This window comes from Meriones unguiculatus (genome assembly GCF_030254825.1).
Source record: "Meriones unguiculatus strain TT.TT164.6M chromosome 13 unlocalized genomic scaffold, Bangor_MerUng_6.1 Chr13_unordered_Scaffold_44, whole genome shotgun sequence".
Lineage (NCBI taxonomy): Eukaryota > Metazoa > Chordata > Mammalia > Rodentia > Muridae > Meriones > Meriones unguiculatus.
The window spans coordinates 3,154,917-3,177,312 of record NW_026843651.1 but is presented as its reverse complement, the minus strand read 5'-3'; the positions used below and the strand labels follow the sequence as shown (position 1 = coordinate 3,177,312).

The window sequence follows — 22,396 nt, the reverse complement described above, 5'->3', positions numbered from 1 at the left end:
TTCAGAATCTGCCTAAATTGCCTAAGCTGTAAAATATTAAAAAAGCCTTTGTGTCATTATTTGTACTGCTTGCATCTCTGAATACCCCATATAAAGCATAATAGGTATCACCTTTTAAACATCTACTCAAAATGGGGAATACTATATATTTTATTTGTTCTGGGTGGTACATTGTTTCTTTCAATAAACCTATACTAATATGACTTGTATTCAGTATGATATATGATAGACCTATTAAAAGAAAATTAATAAATGACATGGTTTTATGTTGCATTTACACATTTGATTTGTGTTCATCATAGACATGTGCTATAGGGATTATGGTTTTTCCACAACAACATTCTTGACTCTAAAAAACTGCACTTCTCACAAAACTTAGCAACATAACTATAAGTACATGAGTAATCCCAGCTTTACTATGGACTAGTTTATTAGTATAATGTTTTGGACATACTTTCATCACCTATTTAATGTGAATACCTTTGGCAATATCTAAATTATAGGAGATTAAACAAATTGCAGATTCTACCTTACAGTGTTAACAAGGCTATGATTTAAACACTGATCTTGTGTAAGGTATGATTTCCATGTATTCTTTGTTAGAGGAGTGCCTTGCAAACACACATCAAATACCTAACATGGAGGTACATGGTTTAGTAACAAGTTAGTAATCCTCAATAAATACACTTAAAACAGTTCATTGACACTGTTCTTTCTTTTTCAAATATGTCTTTAATATGTCTTCCAGGACATACTAAAATTTTCACAGAACCATATTCACATCAGCTTACAGATGAATATTACCTTGCATGTCTTCTAGAACTTTGACAATGCTCTTCAACATTATGACCTTCCCAATTATAACCTAAAATATATTAAAAGAAAATGTATGATTTATTATTGGAAATAAGGCTAAATTTAGGTCATGATATTGGTTCAATCAAAGAACCATTGACCTCCTTCATCCCCAGAAGAAATTACAATAGCGTCCCAATAATGAATATTTTCCCCATATATGAAAAAGTAAAGAAAATTAATTGCTCTACCTATAGCAGTGAGGTTCCCGTAGGTCTCCAGCATCACATCTTTGTAGAGATTCCTCTGGGAAGGATTCAGCAAAGCCCGCTCTTCTCGAGTGAAGTTCACATGCACATCATTGTAGGTCAATGTACTCTGAAATATCCGTACATGTGTACAACAGAAAGCATGATACTTAGAATACTGGAAACATATACTTCATTTACAACATTTTCACAAAATTCTGTTGTTTCTTCTGCTTGTTTTCTGACACAAAATTTCTAATGTAATACCTAACTCCTTTCAGTAGGAAACTGTATAGTGAGGTTCACCTCTCTAATTTCTGTATCTTTTAATAAGGATATATACTTTCAAGAGAAATGCCAATTAAGAAAGAGAGAAAGTATAAAGATCAACAGTAGTAGGCCCACATAAGAGAAATAGTATAAACGATTCCTGACTCTAATAACAATGGACAAGCTGGGTGTATTTTCTGATGTCTTTAATTGCAAAATCATTAGGCGACAGAGTCAGGATTATCTCATAAAGCTGGATGCTATGCAATAAGTTCCAGGACACTCAGAGGTACATAATAAGACCCTGAATATTCTGCAAAAATTGATCAAACAAAAAAGAAAGAACTTAAAAATCTTCTTCAAGTTTCTACAAAGAGTTATACATTCTCTCCAGTTCAGTATATATGTCTAGAAACCTGAAGTGCCTCATTTTAAACTGTAACATTAGTATGATCTTGCTAAAATGAAATATATCATTGAACACTTACAAAGGACAGATGAAAATTTTAGCAATGTAAATGTTGATAATAATAAGCAACATGGGAGATGGAGGTATGGCTCGGTGATTAAGAACACTGTTCTTCCAGAGGACCCAGAGTAAATTCCCAGCACCCACATAAGAGCTCATAGCTGTCTGTAACACAAATATACTCAATAAAAATACTCAAAAACCAAATCCAAGAACACATCAAAGATATACATGATGAACCCATAGGCTTCATCTCAGGGATATAGGAATGGTTTGACATTCATGGTTCCATCAATGTAATCCACCATATAAACAAACTGAAAGTATCAAAAATCACATGATAATCTCATTAGATGAGAAAAAGACTTTGCAAAAATCCAACATTCCTTCCTGTTAAAAGACTTGGAGAAATCAGGCATGCAAGGAATCAAGCACATACTTAACATAATAAAGGCAGTAAAATGCAAGCTGATATTCAACATCAAATTATTTGAAGAGAAACTTTAAGAAATTCCACTCATATGAGGTACAGGACAAGGATGCCTCCCCTCTCCATATCTCTTTAATATATTTCTTAATTCCTAGCCAGAGCAATAAGACAACTGAAGGTTATCAAGGAGATACAAAGCAGAAAGGAAGAAGTATCACTATTCAAAGATGACTTACTAGCATACATAGGTGACCCAAGAAATTCTACCAGAGAATTCTTACAGTTGATATACACTTTCCACAAAGTGGCTGAGAATACAATAAACTAAAATTTCACTAGCCCTTCTGTATACAAATGAAAGAAAAAATTGGGCTGAGAATGAAATTTGGGAAACAACACCCTGAACAGTAGCCACAAACAGTATAAAATATTTTGTTGTAACTCTAACCAAGCAAGTGAAAGACCTCTAAGACTAGAATTTCAAGTATTCAAAGAAAGAAACTGAACATATCAGAAGATGGTAAGATCTCCCAAAATCATGGATATATAGGATTAACATAGTAAAAGAGCATTCTTTAAAAAACTTCAGTCTACAGGTTCAATCCATTTCCCAAAAACATTCCAACATAATTCTTTACAGACCTTGAAAGAGCAAACATTAACTTCATATGGAAAAATAAAATACCCTTGATAGCAGACCAATCCTGTAAAATTGGAATAAGGACACAGAAATAAACCCACACTCCTACTGGAATTTTACTTTCAACAAAGATAAAATCATATAATGGGAAAAAAGACAGCATTTCAACAAATGGTGGTGGTGCAACTATATGTCTGCATGTAGAAAAATGAAAATAGACCCTTTGTATCACTCTGCAGAAACTCAAGTCCAAGGGGATCAAAGACCTTGACATAAAACCAGAAACTCTAAATCATTTAGAAGACAAGGTGGAGAAAAATTTGGAACTCATTAACACGGGAGATAATAGAACAAGAACAGCACAGGATCTAAGATCAACAATTCATAAATGGGATCTCAAGAAACTGAAAAGCTTCTATAAGTCAAAGGACACTATCACTCAAACAGCAGTCAACAGTTTGGGAAAATATCTACATCAACCCTACATCAGACAGAAAGATAATATCAAAAATATACAAAGAACTTAGGATATTAAACACTAACAAATCAAATAATCCAATTTAAAAATGGGGTTCAGAGCTAAACTGAGAAGCCACAAGAGAGGAATCTCAAAAGCCATAGAAGCACTTAAAATGATTGAAGTCCTTGGACATCACACAAATGGAAATCAAAATGACTCTAAGATTCGATCTTACACCACTCAAATGACTAAGATAAAAAACTCAAGTAACAACACATTCTGGTGAGGATGTGGAGAAAAGGGAACTTTCCTCCACTGCTCATGGGAGTGTAAACTTGTACAACTTCTCTGAAATCAATCTGGTACATTCTCAGAAAACTGGTAAGAGTTCTACCTCAATACCCAGCTATACCACTCCAGGGAATATATCCAAAAGATGGCCCATTATAGAACAAGGACATTTTTTCTACGATGTTCAGACCTGTTTTATTCATAACAGCCAGAAACTAAGGAATGGATAAAGAACTTCTAGTACATTTACACAATGGAATACTACCCAGGTATTAAAAATAAGAAATCATGGAAATTGCAGGCAAATGGATTCAACTAGAAAAGATCATCCTGAGAGAGTTAACCCAGACATAGAAACACATAGTTTGTAAACTGATATTAGACCTATAGTACAGGATAACCCTAATACAATCCATATACCCAAAGAAGCTAAGAAACAAGAAGGGTCCATGGGAGGTTGCCAGAATGTCACTCATAATAGAAAACAGAACAGATAGAAGAAGTAGATAAAGAGAGCGAACTGGCCAGAAGTTGAAATGGGGAGGGAAACAAATGTGGGCATCAGATGTGGGAAGAATTGTAGTAGGAGGTGAGAGGGCTGAGAACAAGAAGGGAAACTGAGAGGGGCATCTCTTTGACAAGCTGGAGTCATTTGACAGGGAAGGTTCCAGAGAGGATATGGGTGTGACTCTCACTGAGACTCCTAATGGAGGGGCAGAGGAAAGAGACATGGAAACTGAAGTGACCACCTCCTATCAGACAGGACTAGTGGAGAGAGGGAACAACAACTGAATCACAAAAATCATGATCTAAAAATTACTCTGCCTACAAGAAGTTTAGGGATAATGAGGGAATAAAGATTGAGGGAAAGTCCAACCAATAATTGGGCCAACCTGAGACCCACCTTACACTAGAGAGCCAGCCAATAAAACTGTAAATGTTGCTTTACTGTACTTGTAGAAAAGAGCCTAAACATGCCTGTTATCTCAGAGGCTCCACCTAGCAGCCAATGGAGACAGATGCTGGGATTTGCAACTAAGCATGGGGTAGATCTCTGTTATCTTATGGAAGTACTAGGAGAAAGATGGGAGAACCTGGGGGGATAGAAAGCCACAAGAAGACCAACAGAGACAAATAATCCAGATCCAGGGCCGGGGGCTTACAGAAAATGTGACATCAACTAAGGAGTATGTTCTAAACCTAGTCCTCTTGAACTTATCTGTACTGTTCAGGGCTTGGTCCATGTGGTTGAATGGCAATTGAAGGGGACTGTTTCTAATATAAACTCTATTGCCTGCTATAGATCCTCTCCCCCTGTCAGGGGTGTCTTGCCTGGCCTTAGTGAATGAGGATATGCTCAGTCCTGACGTGACTTGATATGCTGCAATTGGGTGATACAGGGAGAGTAGGGTTCCCTTTTTCTGGGTGTGGAGAAAGAAGAATGAGGGTGGGTTGAAAGCAGAGGAAGGAGGGATTACCCGATGGATGTGAAGTGAAAAAACAAAGTAATTTCTTTAAAAAAATTAATACAATCAGAGAGAGACAGTGGGCTTGAGAGGGGATAAGGGAGGGGGCTATAGCTGGGATACAAAATGAAAGTAAAACATAAAAGAGAAAAAATAATATTTATACATTCTCTGAAAAATGCAGAGTGAAAACTGGCAACATGACCTTGACCATCAAATTAGAATGTTCAAAATGAACCCCCAAAAGTGTCATCAAGTTTTCATATAATATATGTCACAGCCTAAGAAAACATAGTCATATTACACACATACAAGTTTTTTTTGAAATAAATCTCATTGTTGTTGCAATATCTAGAACCTCTAGAAAATTCTCTGACAAGGCAGACCTTCAGCATGATGTGCCATATAGTAACAAATGAGGACATAAAGACGCATGTAACTTCAAAGAATACATACATACATTCTATTAAGCATTTTAATATTAACATTGGCAAAATATGCTGACAAAACAGAAAACATTGGGGGTACATCTTCCATCCTTGCACTTGTACTCAGAAAGCTGACACATGAGAATAAAGAATTCAAATGTAGCCTTGACTAATTACTAACATCCAAGCCAGGTTTGAAAACAAAAATCACCATCTAAGAAATCAGTCCCGAATTTTTAGTTCTCCCTTACTTATTTTAGATCATGAGCAGGATAAGAAATATCTGAGGCCAAATTACCACACAAATGACCTCTAGCTTAATTATTCATGGAGTCTATTTTCCACTGAAATCCTATCACCTCCCCTTCCTATGTATGTACACTCAACATTCTAAACTTCCAGGTCCTACAGGAAGTGCCAATTAAGGTTTGGACTTTTGCCATCTCAAGTCCTGAAACTTTCCACATTCCTCTAAAAAGAACATTCTCAGGTCTTTCCAGGAGCAAAGACACTTTTGATATAACTTTTTTTTTCTACTAACTTACTACTGTGCTGCTGTGATTGAATCACCTAACCACAAACATCTCAGGTGATGAATGGGTTTACTTGTTTGGTCCTGTCAGACGACAGTCCATCATATTGGAAGCATAGGATAGAAATTCAAGTTTCAAGAAAACTTAGGCAAAAACCATGGCAAATATTTTTTCCTGCCTTGCTCTCGTTTCTTCATCGTCTCATGCTCAGCTAGCATTCTTGTCCAGCTCAAGGCTGCTGGCTGAGGGATACTGCCACCCTCAATTGAAGATCCTTCTATAAAAATGTCAGTCAACACAGTCTCTCACTTTCACAGAAACCAGCCATTTTCTTATTACTTTATATATTTTTTCACTTTATATTCTTCTTACAGCTCGTAGTCCTCTTTTCTAGGTATCATCCTCCCACCCACTTTGCCTACTCCTCCTCCCCTTCTTCTCAGGCAAGGGAAGCCTCCCCATAACAACTCTACTCATCACGTTAAGTTGCATGCGAAATAAGTACATCTTCTTCCACTGAGGCCAGACAACACAGCCCAGTTAGGGCAAAGTGATTCATAAACAGGCAACTGTGTCCATGTCACACATAGTGCCCATTTCAAATGCTAGGTGACAGACATGAAGACAAAGCTGCCCATCAGCTAAATATGTGTAGGGTGCCTAGGTCCAGTCCATGCATGCTCTTTGGATGCCATTTTATGATGGCATGCTGCCAACTGAATTTACCATGTGAAAAAAATTCAGAATTCTCAGCAGGATTATGAAGATGTATTAAACACACAGACAAAGTATGACTTCTGTACTTACTTTACAATGACAATGATGAAAACTGTGCACAATTTTGTGAAAGAATTAAGAAAAAATGACAAGAATATAAGCCCAAATATATAGTCAAGATTTCAACAAGATACCTAAGGAAACTCAACCAAGAAAAAATGTGAAGTAGACCAATGTTACCTATGATTGTAAACACACAGAAATTAAATAAACACAAACATCACCACTCCCACAAAATAACTCAAAGTGACCCCTACACTGTTCAAATTACCTTCTAGATATAACTGATTCTTTTTCAAAGAAAGTCCCCATGCTCTAGACCTCTCTCTGTAAATGGAGGTCACCATAAAGGTGGGCTATGGGGCTATAGTTCATGGCCCCCTAATGATTGAAGGTAAACCCAGTCCTACTGATTCCCATAAACAAAACAATGTGAAATAGTAATTTTATGTCTCGTTCTTGCCACATGTATTTCAGCACAAGACATGAAATCTGTACTACGTGACTGCATAACAGCATGTACACTTGAGACATCTAACACCATGTATACTTGAGACATCTCTGCAACTCAGAAACTCCTTTTAACCATGGAATTGAGTTCCTTAAGTCACATCACTGTGGTTCCTGTTAGTGGAAAGGTAAAAGGATGATAATTAAATATTGCTGAAGTCTGATCCACATTTCTTCCTTGACACCATTTTGTACCCTATTTGTAAACTTGTAACATTTATCACAAAACAACTGAATAAGGAAACAAGGTTTAAAACTTCCAGAAACCTGACCTTCATTTTTTTTCAAGCTGTCTTCCTACTGCACACACAATAGAAAAATCACTATATCTCTCAAATGAGTAATTTTTAAAACTCTGTTGTTTATAGCCTTTAACTTGAGAATTTAGGAATTTTAACCAAGAGGAAAGCAAAGCCATGCATATGGAGAACAATAGATTGTGATCAATGTAAATTGAGCCAACAACACTTGTCTCAAATATTTTTCTAAGAATGAAGATGCAGCTATTCTAGAATATCCACCACCAGGAAGAACGTATGCCACACACAATTAAATGGTTAATTAAAAAAATTTTCTTTAATAGTACCATATATCTAGTTCTAGTTAATGCTATAAGAGAAGATAGCCTAAAACTGATTTTGTACTCCATACATGCAGTCCTCTTTAAGTCTCTACTATGTTCCAGGTTATATATGAAACAATTTCAATATAGATTACAGAGTTCAAGTGTAGCCACTGAGCCACTTGAGCGATTTACACAACAAACATATTCTTAGAATGATTTATGTACTCCACTCTCCTAATACAGCAGGTCATTACTCAGTGACATGGTATAAGTGAGAGGTCTCAGAGGTTTCAAATTTTCAGAAAAGTAGAAGGCAGAAAATGTAAAAGCTAGGATGGGAAAGTTTGGCATAAGCTATGTCTTATCCTAAGTAAGCTTCTTAAGAAGTATAGCATATTGCATACTACCTGGGGAAAAATGGAAGGAGATGGGAAATATCTGAGTTGATCAGAAACACTCATACAATGGCATAAAACCATGAGGAGTCTAATAAAACAACACTGCACAAGGGGAACACAGGATCTCAAGAACATGATTTACCAAGACCACAGTGACTTTGGAACTGATGAGGGTATCTCCATGTGTTGCACAGAGCTGGGTTCTCAGAATCAGAGGCAAGCCCTCCTTAAATGCCCTGACCCTGAAGATCACCCTATTGCTGGTTTTAGAAAAACAAAAACAACAACAAAAAAACCACTGCTTTATTTTAAATACCTCAGAATCTGGGGGCAATCTCCCAAAGCCTAGGCCACAGGTTGTACTGGCACTGCCAAGCATATTTGAGGACTTTGAGAAGAAGTTAAATGATTCTACATACATGAGGCTCTTGGGGAAAGCTTTATTTGATAAGGGCATCCCTCAACACAATAGGGCTTTCCCTGTTCAATTGGTTTTCACTAGATGTCTTCCACATATGACAGAGCTATGCTTTTGGTTTTCAAGAAAAAAAAAAACTGCAACTTTATGGTACACCAGTCTTTAATTGCCCCAGGCTGACCCAGTCGGGAGTCCCTCACCCATGGGAGAATTAGGCGTTCAGATATCAGGTTAGACATAGGTAGGCGAAATGACAGAGACCACACCACGTAGTGTTGGTTTGGATCCACTTCACTTTACTAAAGTCAAGCCAACACTTATATAGTGATTACATAAAGAAGCACCTGAAGTTGACATATTTCCCAGAGCATTCAGACTTTTTACCAACAATATAAAGTTTACATTTTAACTGAAAGAATAACCTGGTAGAAGCAGTGTCTACAAAAAATCTTGGCCTAAAAGCTTTTAATCAAAGCAAATACAAAACCTTAAACTAGTGGTGTTTACGCAGTTTACTGCTACTAAATAGTGAGTGGAAGGCCAGGGGCTGTCATTGCTCTCTGAACCAAGTTGGCTAAAGATTTACAACCCCCCTAGAGTTAAGCACGGAGGGGAATTCCTCCTGTTTGTCTTGCTAAAGATTTAAAATCTTTCCTTAGAGACAAGATGCTGGAGCTAGCCTATCCGCAAAACTCATAGTACAATATAAAACTCTCTGACCTCCTATGTTTGCCTATCTTCTTTTTGCCTCATCATAAACACCTGTGTTTGGTAATGATGTTATAGTAGTTTTACCGCAGTGGGAATATCCAGAGCATTTATCCTAACACATCCTGATTAAACATTTTCTTTAGAAAGCCCTAAAACTCTTGTCGTTTTACTACCTATGTTTGGTTTTTCCAAAAGCAATTCCTGATGCTGAATCTGATTTATTACCTCTCCTAAAATTTTATTTTCCTTCTACTCTTATTTGCTAAAGCTTTTAGTAATCTATTAGTAATGTTTTCTTGAATAAATAATTGTGCTGTTCCAGGAATCATAGAGAAACAGCAAAAAGGCTCATCGATACAATCTTGCAACTGCATAAGCGTGGGACTTTCAGAATATGTCTTTTTGGCTTAGATGGCCATGTTAGGGTTCTTGCTAGGGACCTCCAGGAAGAATATTTCCGAAGAAAAGTTATCTCCCACCTAGTAGCACAATCTATTGATATGCTACACAGACAACACTGGAGAGGGTGTAGCATTTAATGTTGGCTGTGAGTATGTAATGGCAATTAAACAAGTTGTTAGATGCTTTGACATGGAGATGGGCCAATGGTTGGTATGAATCAGGGCTGAATTCTTGGTTATGGTTGGAGACAAATTTGTTGAATATTTACTTGAGCAAATATGTGTTTTCTAGCATCCTAATCTCTAACAGGCCTGCTTGTCATATTACTTATCTACTTAGCCCTTTGCTAAACTCTATGTGGTGTGATTTTCTGTCACCTAAATATTGGCAAATCACTTACATCAACAATTCTACTCATTTACATCACAGCTTTATAATGAAGTGCTACTCAACACATGTTATTTACAACCTCCACAAAATTAACTACAAAGGAATCTTATACCTGAATGTTAAATGCCAAGGTCAGAACTTGTAATAGATACTAGAATCTAGGCCTCTCTGAGTTTTCACACTACCAAGGACATTTCTATGATCAAGCCCCTGCTGCAAATACTTTGTGAACATGCAACCCCATATTGTGTAAGGAGGCAGCCTCCAGAGCCCCAGCCCTCTCTAAGCAGCTCTTCCATTTTACTAGCAAGATTAAACTAACTACACATTCCCAAGCTTGCAACGCCATCTCCCACTCAACCCCTTGAAACATTTTCCTAATTGTCAGTTAAGTGGTGAAACTTGCTGTTCCCTTAACCAATGTGCCTAAATTGCAAAAATATATCACTTACAAAGCCCTGCCTTATTACGGACAGAGCACTCATGTCTTTGTTTCTTTATCACCTTGAGCTCCAGAACACATGTCAAGGGATATAAATGAAGGGCCTTGGAATCCAGACCAAATGTCTTGGAAAACAGTTAAAGACCTTGAGCCCAGTGACGTGGATCAACACAGCCTCCAACAGAAACTCCCTTGCCTAACCCACAATGTTAAAATTTAATTGGATGACCCCAGGACTCACCAAGGGGCCCTCCCCTTGTGGATTTAACTCTTTAAATATACAATAAAGCTTAATCTGGGTCACCGTGCAGATCCTGAACTGGTTGCCTCCCTGAGCTCAGAAAATAAAGATTTCATTTTAAACTTCTGTTCCGGAAATGAGTTTTCTCTGCTCCCAACCAATATAGTCAAGATATTCAGATGCTCTGCTCTGTTCAGGGCTAGAAAAAGGAACATCTCCCATGGCTGATTCTGGCTGCTGGTTCCCACCCAGCCTAATGAAAGACCCTACCCAGCAGCTCCTGTCATTCAGCCTCCTGCTCCACCAGGATGGGGTCACTGATGACAAACTCACCACGTTGCATCTTTGGAAATTGTCTGAAATCCCCTCACAGCACACAGCAGCTGCGCTCATACCAGAGCACACCAGCCATTCAATCCAGCTCAGCTATAGAGAAAACATGCACCATGGCGTCAGGAAGAACCGGCCTTTTCCTCAAATGGAGCGATGGAAGATCCTGATTGGCCAGTGAATCTTGAGTGACATGAGCACCTCCCTTAGGTTTAGACTGTACTGAAGGGACAAGGCTTAGTGATCTATGGCTCAGGCTTTCCTTTCAGTACCAAATCTTCAGATCTACAGAGATTTGCATTTCATCATCATTTGTGCCTGTCCTCCCCTAGCTTACCCTATGTCTTCCAGCATTCAGGATGCAATATCCCTCTTTCTGCTGGAATCAAGGTGGATATTGCACAACTGTTATTCAACCTGTAGCAGAATGAACAGTCTGTCCCACAGGTGGAAGGGTGCTAAGAGTATTAAGAATTAGAGAGAGATTTTAGAAAATGCAAGGAGATTTTTGTTCTGTGAATTCATGCTGGGGTTAGGTAAACTGCAGCCACTTTTTTCCTGGAAGATAAGAGACAACACAGGAGAAAAAACAGCAGGAAAAACATGACACATTGGAGTACTAGTATCAGGTAAAAATTCTTCTTCAATGGGAAGATGAAGAAAACAGAAAGCTGTACTAGTGAAGGCTCTACACATAAAAAGAACTGACAGAATAAATTTCTCTGTGTATGTATACAGTTAATATATATATATATATATATTACACATACACACACATACACACACAGATATATATATTATGATTTGATATTTTGAGACAGGGATTCTATTTTAGCATTCGCTGTCTTGGACTAGATCTGTAGACTAGGCTGACCTTGAACTCCCAGAGACTGGCCAGCTTCTTCCTGCCAGAGGACTGGGATTCAAGGCCTGTGCCACCAAATCCATCTCAGATTTTCTGTTTTATTTTTTTAAGACCGAGTTTCATTGTGTAGGCCTGTCTGTGTTGGACTCTCTTTGTCAACCAGGCCAACATTGAACCCACAGAGAAAAGCCTGTGTCTGCCTTTCATGTGCCTAGATTAAAGGCTTGTCCAAGCATGGCTGGCAAGACCTTAGGCTTTTAAGTATTTGTTTAAGGGAGGGTTTCTTATATAATTAACTTTTTATGAGATTTCTGAGGGGGTGGATGAGGGGACCTCTGATTATTATTATCTGTGTGTATCTGCATGCACAGTCATTAAATCAGACATTGTTGCCATCCTCACAGACCTTAGATCAGAGCTTTTATTCTTATGCTTAAGAAATTGTATTTTATTTTTTTAGAAAAACATCTTCCAAGGCAGTGAGTTCTGTGCTGAGCATCACTTGTACTGTGGGTCTGGTCCTCTGAGGACAAGGAATCATATGAAAAAAGAGAGAGTATGAGTATCACCTGGAGATTTGATCACAAGAAACAAATACATCTGGGCACAGGGTCTTTTATGAGACTGTATCTCCAATCAAGGACCATGTATGGATATAACCTAGAACCCCTGCTCAGATGGAGCCCATGGTAGCTTAGCATCCAAGTGTGTTCTCTAGTAAAGAGTACAGGGACTATTTCTGACATGAACTCAATGGCTGGCTCTTTGAACACACCCCCTAAGGGAGGAGCAGCCTTGCTGGACCTCAAAGGTGGACATTGCAACCAGTCCTTAAGATACCTGATAAGCTAAGGTCAGATGGAAGGTGGACTTGGAAAGGTGCATGGAGGAGATGAGGGAGGGTGGGATTGGAAGTGAATGAGGGAGCAGGCTACAGTTGAGATAAAAAGTTGATAAACTGTAAATGATATTAAAAAATAAAATAAATTAAATTAAAAAAAACAGATTGCAGATCTCAACAGGAGAATCTCAGATGGCTGAGAAACACTGTTCAGGTTCAGCATCCTTAGCATTTAAGGAAATGCAAATGAAACTACTTTGAGCTTTAATTTTATACATCAGAATGGTGAGGTTTAACAGGACAAGAGACAGCTCACTCATACTGACAAGGGTGTTGGAGAAGGGGATCACTCCTCCCCTACTGGTAGGAGGGCAAACAAATATACCCAACATTGTATTTTCTCAGGCAACTGGGTTGTTGTCCCAGAAGGTCCGTATGGAGATGCCTAAAAGCCCAGGCTCATGTTAGGCAGAGCCTTGCTCTCTGAAAAATAACAGGGCCAACTGGGGAGGAGAGCTTACACACAGTGCTTTGAAGGTTGAGAGGTGGACCAAATGCAGGCTGAAAGACTTCTGCCTTATGTTTTATTCTCTTTGGGGTGACACAGTATTGTACAGGCTACAGAAAGAGAAACCTAGACATGAACCCAGGATAAAAACCCTTCCACCTAAAATCTGTACTGCTTGCAAGATGTAAAGGGGGCACGGTGGCACAAAACTTGCTTGAGTGGTGGCAAGCATTTGTATGCATGTGTCAGCACCAGGTCCTCTGCTGAGATGTCATGGCTTTTAGCTCAGTACTTCTGTGGGACTCCTAACATTAGGAACAAGTGTAGCTTTGACTGTCTCACCTGCGCTTGAGATTCTTTTTCCCCTATTAGGTTCCATTTCCACCCTCAGTGTGAGGTCTGTTTGTCTTGTCTTTTTTGTATCTTGTTTGGTCTTGTTTGGCAGTCCTATCTTGGAAGCCTGTTCTTTTCTGAAAAGGATGCAGAGGTGAGGGAGTGGATCTGGGGAAGAAGGGAGGTATGCCGGAAGTGGGAGAAGTAGAGGGAGGGAAAACAGTGGTCAGAATATATTATATGAAGGAATAATCCTTTTCAATTAAAAAGCATTAAATCACTTTTCCTACCTAAAAATGCAAAGAAGAGAAGTAATCAAAGAGAAGTGAAATAGTGAAGACGAGGAAAACACAACCATGACATACAGTTATTGTTCTGTGTGCATAGAGGGAAAGCATCACTCAGGAATTTAACAAGCTTATTCTTTAGTCCAATCTAGATCTGTGAAATCAGAAATTTTGCTCTCAACAATGTGAAATATATATCATGAAGGTAAAAAAAAGGTAATTTTCTGTTGTTATGTGGAATTACAAGGGTCTCTGCTCACTTAATTCCAAAAGAGTACTCTTTCATCTCTATAATAAAAACCAAAGATTGAAGATGGAGAGATAACTCGGCAGATAAGAACACTCTGTTCCTTCAGAGGTCCTGAGTTCAATTCTCAGCAACCACATTTATCACAAATATCTATACTGAGATCTGTTGCCCTCTTCTGGCATGCAGGCACACATGCAGACAGAACATTAATTAAATCAATAAAATCTTTAAAAAAAACAAAAAAACAAAGTTTGTATAATATTCACAATAATAGAAATAAATACATAATGTTATACACTATACATTAACTATATAATACATTAAGTATATACAAACTGATATTTTAAAATACTAACTGAACATGTTTTCCCAATAAAAATAAAAGTGTTACCATCTAAGGCAGGGTAGCTGATCAGAACAAAACTATGAAAAGTGTCACTTGTCTAAGACTATTACATTTTTACTCAACTGTAATTTATTGTCATTATTTGAATCCAAACAAAACAAGTCTGTCTTTTTCTTAAAACTCATTTTCACTTCATGCAGCATGACTCATTGGCAGAAAGCTCTCATACCATCAAAATAAACCACCTGCTGCATTTTTATAGTATGCAATAAAAGCACATTTGCTTTTTATTCCTATAACAACTTTTTCTCTAAAAAGCCTGATACTTGATTTTCCTTCTCCACATACCAACTAAAAATATGTTTAAAAAATTCAGATAGGTTGTGTTGTTTCTGCCTTTCATTTTCTATTGTGAACCATAAGGCAGACAAGATAACTGAAAGTCTCCTACCCAATGGACAAAAAGGAATGCAGCAAGAGTGAAATCAGAGAGAGAGAGAGAGAGGTTTGTTGATTTGACACTGCTTACGCTGTAATTATACACTGTTTCATGACCAATAATAGAGCACTGACTGTGAAAGTCTTTTATAAGTGTGTAATCCTTTAACCATTGATATGGTTTTCATTCATTTATCATACTGTCCTTCTGAGGCATCAAGCGTGACTTCAAAAAATAAGGAATTAGTTTATTTTAAAAGTTGTGCCACCACAAATATAAATGCAGTAAGCATGAGAATTCAGATAATTCCTTAAAACTAATAAAAGTACATGAAAAATTACTGAGAAGACTGTTGGGATCCATAGCAATTCTGTCATTTTATGAGAGCGCCATGCAATGTAGGCACACATAAACATGGATACAATGAGAATGTGTGAAAACATGGTTTATTTTGTTGTTTTTGGTAATGAGAGGATGTGGGTGTAGGTATTATCTGCAAATGCATCAAATTACAAACACTAAATATTTGCAGTTTTACATGAACTATAACAACACAACTTAATGTTACCTAATTTTAGTTTGTATTTGTGGGAAATCCCAAATTCTTCTATCAAGAGATTATTTTGTATGCTAATACACGATCCCATATCACATTCAAATTTATTGTTCAATTCTGGACCATTTTTTATTTTCACTTTTTGTCTTCTCAAATTATACTTGGTGGGATAGCTTTCACGACCATAATAATGTATTTTGTGTCCGTAAACTCTATTCTGAAGTCTTCTTTCTATGGCTGTGTAAATTATTTCATATCACTTTCAATTTTATATACTAACCACAGTTTGCTAAAGAAATGGTCATGTAGGATATCATTTACCTTTTTATACTAAACAACACCAATGGAATGATGTATTTAAAAAAAACTAAGATGATGGCTATTTTCTATTTCAACATGAATTCAACAGAATCCAAAGAAAATTTCTATGAATTTCTAAGAGGAAAGCTGATTCCAAAGCTATGTGCAATGAAAAACAACACAGAATTCCAAATAGGATTATGAAATAAGAGTACACACATGGGCAGCTGTGACCTCAGAATGTATCTCAGAGCTACAACTATCAAGAATGTGTAAAACAGTTGTGACAAATTGGGAGATGAAGAGAAAAAGCCAAAATCGTAAGCCTAAAAAGATATTCAAATTTTCCTCAAAAGACCCAAGTAAACTCTGCCAGGAAAAATGTGTACTTGACCAAGGTTACCTATAGTTATATGTATATAGAAATTAAATAAACAGACTTCAAAATTCGTACAAAAGCAACTCAAACTGACCTCTAAAGTATAATTCTGACCCACCAGCTACTGTATATCAAGTTCCAAAAGGAGAGACCACATGCTCTATGCTCTGGAGCGCTCTGTGGAAATAAATTGATCAAAAAGTGAGCTATGATTCTACAGCCCCTAATGCTTTCTTGTGGTTTCAGGCAAATCCAGCCCTACTACTGAAAGCCACACACTAACCAATGTGTTGCGTGTTTTCCTGTTTGCTTACTTCCACATGGATTGTGCCACAAGATGTGGAAACTGCCTTATCTACTTACCCAACCCCATGCACACTTTAAAAACCTCTGCATCTCAGAAACCCCTTTTGTGTCCTGAAATTAAATTTTCCTGAATCACATCACTGTGGTTGAAAGTTGCGCAATTAAAGTTTCTAAACAAAAATGGCTGAAGAATGTACATCGCCCTCTTTCTACCAGCTTCAAAACTATTTATAAAAATTGCCACACAAACCTGAATGTGGAATGCAAGGTTCAGAACTTCTAGAGAGCAGACCATCAGTTTTCCAATCTGTCTTCCCACCACACACCAAAAGCAATGTGCATGTGGACACTGGACAGTGATATTTTAAGCATCACAGCTTTAAACTGCCAGGGCTACAGAGGAATTCTACCAGCCCACCACCAACCACCCCTAAGGAATCCACACTCAAGGGAGAATCAGCAACCAAGGACTGCTCCCCAAGCCACCACATAGATCAACAGAACGACAGTTGACCCTCGGTCTCAGCACCAACATATCAGACTCTGAGATCTTAGCAGACCTGTTCCTCCTGGTTTGGGGAGAGTGATTCACATACTCAGCATTGCATGCTTTGTGGTACCCCTCACAGTTCTCTTCAGATGCATCAGAGAAAAATCCTGGAAAGAAACTATGAGCTACCTCACACTGGTGCTGCTGATTGGCAGGTCTGCCCAGGGTCCCTCATTCCCTCATTTCCTTTGACCACCCAGCTGTGCTTAAGGACACTAGCAGCTACTCTACTGGGGGATCAGATCAAATGACTCAGGCAGCTGAGACCTTCCCAGCTGGGCCCACACCTTAGGCACACACAGAGCCCTACTCTAAGAAATCTGTATTTTAGTACAACGTTCTAGTCTCCAAGACACAAGGAGACAGTTCCTCATCCAAGTCACAGGGTCCTTTGTGTGCACATTCCAACACACAATCATGTTCAGTGCAGTAATCTCTACCTCATAGCTGAGAAGTCCTGAAGCCAAACCAAAGTAAAAGAGTAACAACAATTAAAGCAAAAAGTGACCATGAATTTGAAAGTGAGGAGTGGTAACAGGGAAATGTATGAAAAAAAAAAAAAAAGGAAAGGACATAGATGATTCTCGGTATGAGAGGGTAGAAAGTTTATTATACATAAAAGGGACAGAATAGCCAGAGGCAGGGACATCAGGGAGAGTCTAGAGGGTACATGACTGTGAGCCTTATGAGGAAAGGGAGGAGGGGACAGGGTAAAGACAGACCAAGCGTCCAGGGTAGTAAATGATAGATGAAAAAGACCAGGTAACCAAAATGGCCTGTTAGGCTTGGCCACACCAGTTTGTCCAGAACTGTGTTTGTTGAACCAATGTAACTACGGAAATTTGGTTTCTAGAAATGAGTTTAGTTCCTCTTCCAGAATCTTGATTGACTTGGTCTGTGAACTCCAACTATTGCTAGTTTGAACTTTTCCTAATCATCTAAAATTGAATAATTGACACTTCCTGTCCAAGCAGGAAAGTTCTCAACATCCTTCTTCTCCATCCCTTTCTATGCTTTGATGACATCAACTTCAAAGTTGGTCAGTGAGCCCGATTCATACACAGATCCCTCTTTGTTTGTAATTGCCCACCCTAGGAAAGCCAGGGATGTTTGAGGAACCTCATTCACTGGTCTCTTTTCACTGACCAGGTTAAGGTCCAGCCTGAAATGAGTGGCAAGACATTGGGACACAGAGGCAAGATTAGGTGTTCAAAGAAAGTCTTAAATAAATACATTTCATGAAGAAAGGCTGAATTTTGGGAGACATTGCTCTAAACAGAAACTAATAAGAAATCCCTTTTGAAATAGGAAATAAACTATTTTTTTAAAAAAAATATTTAATTTTATTTTCTGTACATTAGTGTGAATGTGTCAGATCCATTGGAATTGGCATTACAGACAGTTGTGATCTGCTACATGGGTGCTGGGAATTGAATTCTGAAGAGGAAACAGTGCTCTTAACCAGTGCTTCATCTCTCCAGTCCCAGAAATGAAATTCTTAACGACTGGGAAATGTTGGAGAAGAGAAAGAAATAAGAGATTAGAGCAGTGATGCATAAAGAAAATAAAACTTAGTAAATAATACCAACAATTGGCATTTTTAGAAAGATAAATATAATTGAAAAAATATATAGGTATACTGACTTTGAACAAAAGCAGGCCCTGCTCTGGTAGAGCTAATGGCATTAATCAGACACTGTTTGACCTTGATTCTACCTGCAGTGTTAGCTGCTGAGATTGGTAACCTGACATATAAAGCTACTGCAAATAGCTGAGTCTCAAATTTCTGAGCAGCCATAGCCCTGTCTACGAAGACTATAAATAAATGTATAGGATAGACCTACTTGGAAATTCAATATTCACTAGCTCCATCTAATTGAACACTCACCAATCTGGTTTCACTCATATGCAATAGTTAATACATGCTAGAAATTTAAAAATCACCAAACCTGTGGGAATCATGTCCTTCTTCATAGGGTGACTCCTGCAGCTGACTGCCTTAAACTTTATTCTTTGGTTTTGCTATTGCCTACCCTGTTTCACCCAGCAATTGTACATAATTAACTGTTCTTCCTGTTCTGAACAGAAGGCAGAAACCATGCTCCACACGCAAATCCTTTCACTGTAACTACAATGGACAGTATTACACTCCCAAATATGTTCTTGGCTTTTGAGAAGGAACTGTATTTTATTTTCAATACATGGATAACTTAGTGAAAGCTCTCAAGGCCTAGGCCTCAGTCTGTTAGTGGCTATGCCAAGAATGTTAATGGATTTGAGAAAGAACTATGTCATTCCCCTTATTCATAGGCTTCATGGAATGCCTTCATTATTCAGGTCAGACATGAACACAAGTTTTGTTTTGTTTTTCCTTTTCAAAGCATTGTAAACCAGTATAGACTTGACCCTGTGGGGAAAAAAAAAAAAAAAAAAAAAAAAAAAAAAAAAAAACTATTCTTTAATCAAAAAGAAAAAATGGAACTTTAGGTAAATGAATTTTAATTCAGAACATGGCTGTTCTGGCAAGAGATCATACCCAAAGACTTTCTAGGTCTATATGATCTGGTTGGAATACAGACACACCTTTAATCCCAGGAGAAAAAGATAAACAGATCTTTGTGGTCAAAATCAGCCAGGTAGAGAGCAAGCTTCAGGAAAAGAAAAGCTTAGGTCAGGGTGTGGTGGTACAAACCTTTAACCTAGCCCTCAGGAAACAGAGAGATGCAGATGCTTGAGTTCTAGCCATTTCTAATCAGGCTGTTAAGCTGAGTCAGTGAGTTGAGAGGCAATGCAGTCAAGTTGAGTTTTCAGAATTCAGAAAAAGTTTTACTGGGAGCCTTTTACAGACACAAGTTGAAGAGAGAAACTAGACACAGGTGAAGACAGACAGAGCCAGAGAATGAGAAGCATCCACAAGATTATGACATATTGCCAAAGTCAGTATGAGGCCAAGTGGAGCAATTCAGTCACAAACTATGAAAAGCCAGATTGATTCAGTCACCTTGGAGGGGAGTCTGAGTCAGAACAGCTGAGTTGAACAGGCCAGCAAGAGTTCAGAAAGAACTAGAAAGGGTGAGCTTATTCAGCACTAAGTCTCAGAGGATGAAATCATTCTAGGCCTAGATTGGATTGTTTGGAGGCTAAAAGTATGCAGCACCAGGCCTAGGTTAGCAGATGAAGGCAGTAGGCTCCTGGAGGACAATTACATCAGGGGAATAAAAGTTACTTTAACACCTTTATGTCACCACAGGCTGTAATGTTGGTAGTGACCCTATAAGACCGCCTTGAGCACCTTGGTAGTGCCCTGTTCTTTGATATGAGGATCTGCCTGGTAGCTGGTTGTAAATCACAGTTGTCTCTCTCCTTTGCTAGGGTTGGGGCCAAATTTCTGGACAAGCCCGGTCAACATGTATATGCTAGTATGCTAATCTCTAACAGGCCTGGTTAGCATACTATTTACCTGTGGGGTGATTTAGAGTCAGCCCTCCCTTGGCTAAATTCTGTTTAGTGTCACCTATTATTTCCCACACACTGGAAATCCTTTACATCATCAATTCTACTCTTCCTCATCACAGCTTAATATTTGAGTGCTATTCAACACACGAGATGCCGTTTACAACCCCCACAAAACTACCTCCGAATGGATCTCACACCTAAAGGTTAAATGCTAAGAGCAAAACTTGTAGAAGACATGAGAGAAACTGGAATAGCGAAGACAAACTGATGTACTCCGACTTTTGCATCCAGCCACAAGGGTGATTCTGCCCACAAACCCCTGCTGCAAATGCTCTGCGCAGATGCGGCTCCTGCACTGGAGTGACTCAGTTGCAACCACTGGGTCCAGCGAGTATCGAGGACCACAAGGTCCCTCCCCAGGGGCCGCCATTGACCAACCAGTCTTGGAAGAGACCCCAAACACCAGCTCCCACCGATCAGCCACCTTCTCCTCCCCGAACTCACCATGCCGCGATTTCGGAGCTGAACCAGCAGAAAAGCTTTCTGGAAAGACACGCCCCATCTCATTACTGGGGGGTCCGGCCGGAGGCCCTGATTGGACAGAGAGACTTGAGTGACAGGAGCCCCTTCCTTATGGTTAGGATGTCTCCCTTAGGGTTAGAATGTGCAGAAGGTACACAGCCCAGTAGTCCCTGACCCCGGCTTCCAGTCCAGGACTGAGTCTTCGCCAGATCTGCAGATTCACATTTCAGCAGCGCTAATGCATGTCCTCCTATAGTCTACACATCTGCCTGCACACCCAGCCTCAGAACAGCCTTGGGACCGCCTAGCCTTCCCACCCTGGCCACTCAGCCACTACTTGCTCCCCTCTGTGGGAGGAAACCCTAGGCTCCCCAACTCAAGCTCTCAGGGCCTGCCTGAGCTCCCCCACAGCACTCAGTAGGGTGCTTCTGCTTCTTCCTCCTGGAGAATCAGGCTTCTATAGCCCATTACTCAACTGCAGTGGAGATACCCATCTGTCCGACAAATGGAAGGGGTCCTAGAATAATTAACAGGTAAGGAGAACGTTTTTAATTATTCATACATTTTATAATTAAGGAACAAAATACAAATCAAGGTGACTTCTCTATTAAATTGCCATGGTGTTTAAAAGCTTTGGCGGTAATATACATATATAATATATATATATATATATATATATACATATATACATGTGTACATATATAATATACATATATACACATATATACCTATGTATATATTTATATATGTGTATATATATGTATATATGTATATATGTATATTACTACCAAAGCTTTTAAACCTAAAATATAAAAGGTAGGAATCACATACTCCAAGAACCCCATTCTTGTGAGATGATTAACATATCTAGAGAACATATTCAGTACAATTAAAAAATTCTGACAAAATGATTGCAGTATTCTTAAGTTGTGCTAAATCATATTCATCTTTGGTGGAATGTCTAGTTTATAGTGATTTACAAGTACTACAAAGGAATTTATTAGATCTTATAAATGACTCTCACAGGAGTTATATAGTCTTCTCAGAGAACAATATGAATTGTGTTTTGTAATAAATGCAAAATGCACGCTTGGCAAAAAGTATAAAAGCTGATAGCAGAATTTTGGTTGGGACTGTGTGTTCCTTATATATTTCATTTCTTAATGTAAAGAATATATTTATTTTTTATATTAATTAAAGTTTATTCACTTAGTATCCCAGCTGTAACCCCCTCACTCAATCCC

General features: G+C 38.5%; 1 protein-coding gene across 1 annotated transcript in view; it reads right to left on the bottom strand.

Moving 5' to 3' along the window:
- The window catches only part of LOC132651271 (zinc finger protein 556-like), a 37,886-nt gene that overhangs the window by 4,955 nt on the left and 10,535 nt on the right, over window positions 1-22,396 (bottom strand). The window contains exons 3-4 of the mRNA XM_060376506.1: window positions 1,047-1,173; window positions 805-865 (exon numbers count right to left, since the gene is read on the bottom strand). Of these exons, the coding sequence (XP_060232489.1) occupies window positions 805-865; window positions 1,047-1,173 (188 nt within the window). The remainder of the gene's footprint in view (window positions 1-804; window positions 866-1,046; window positions 1,174-22,396) is intronic.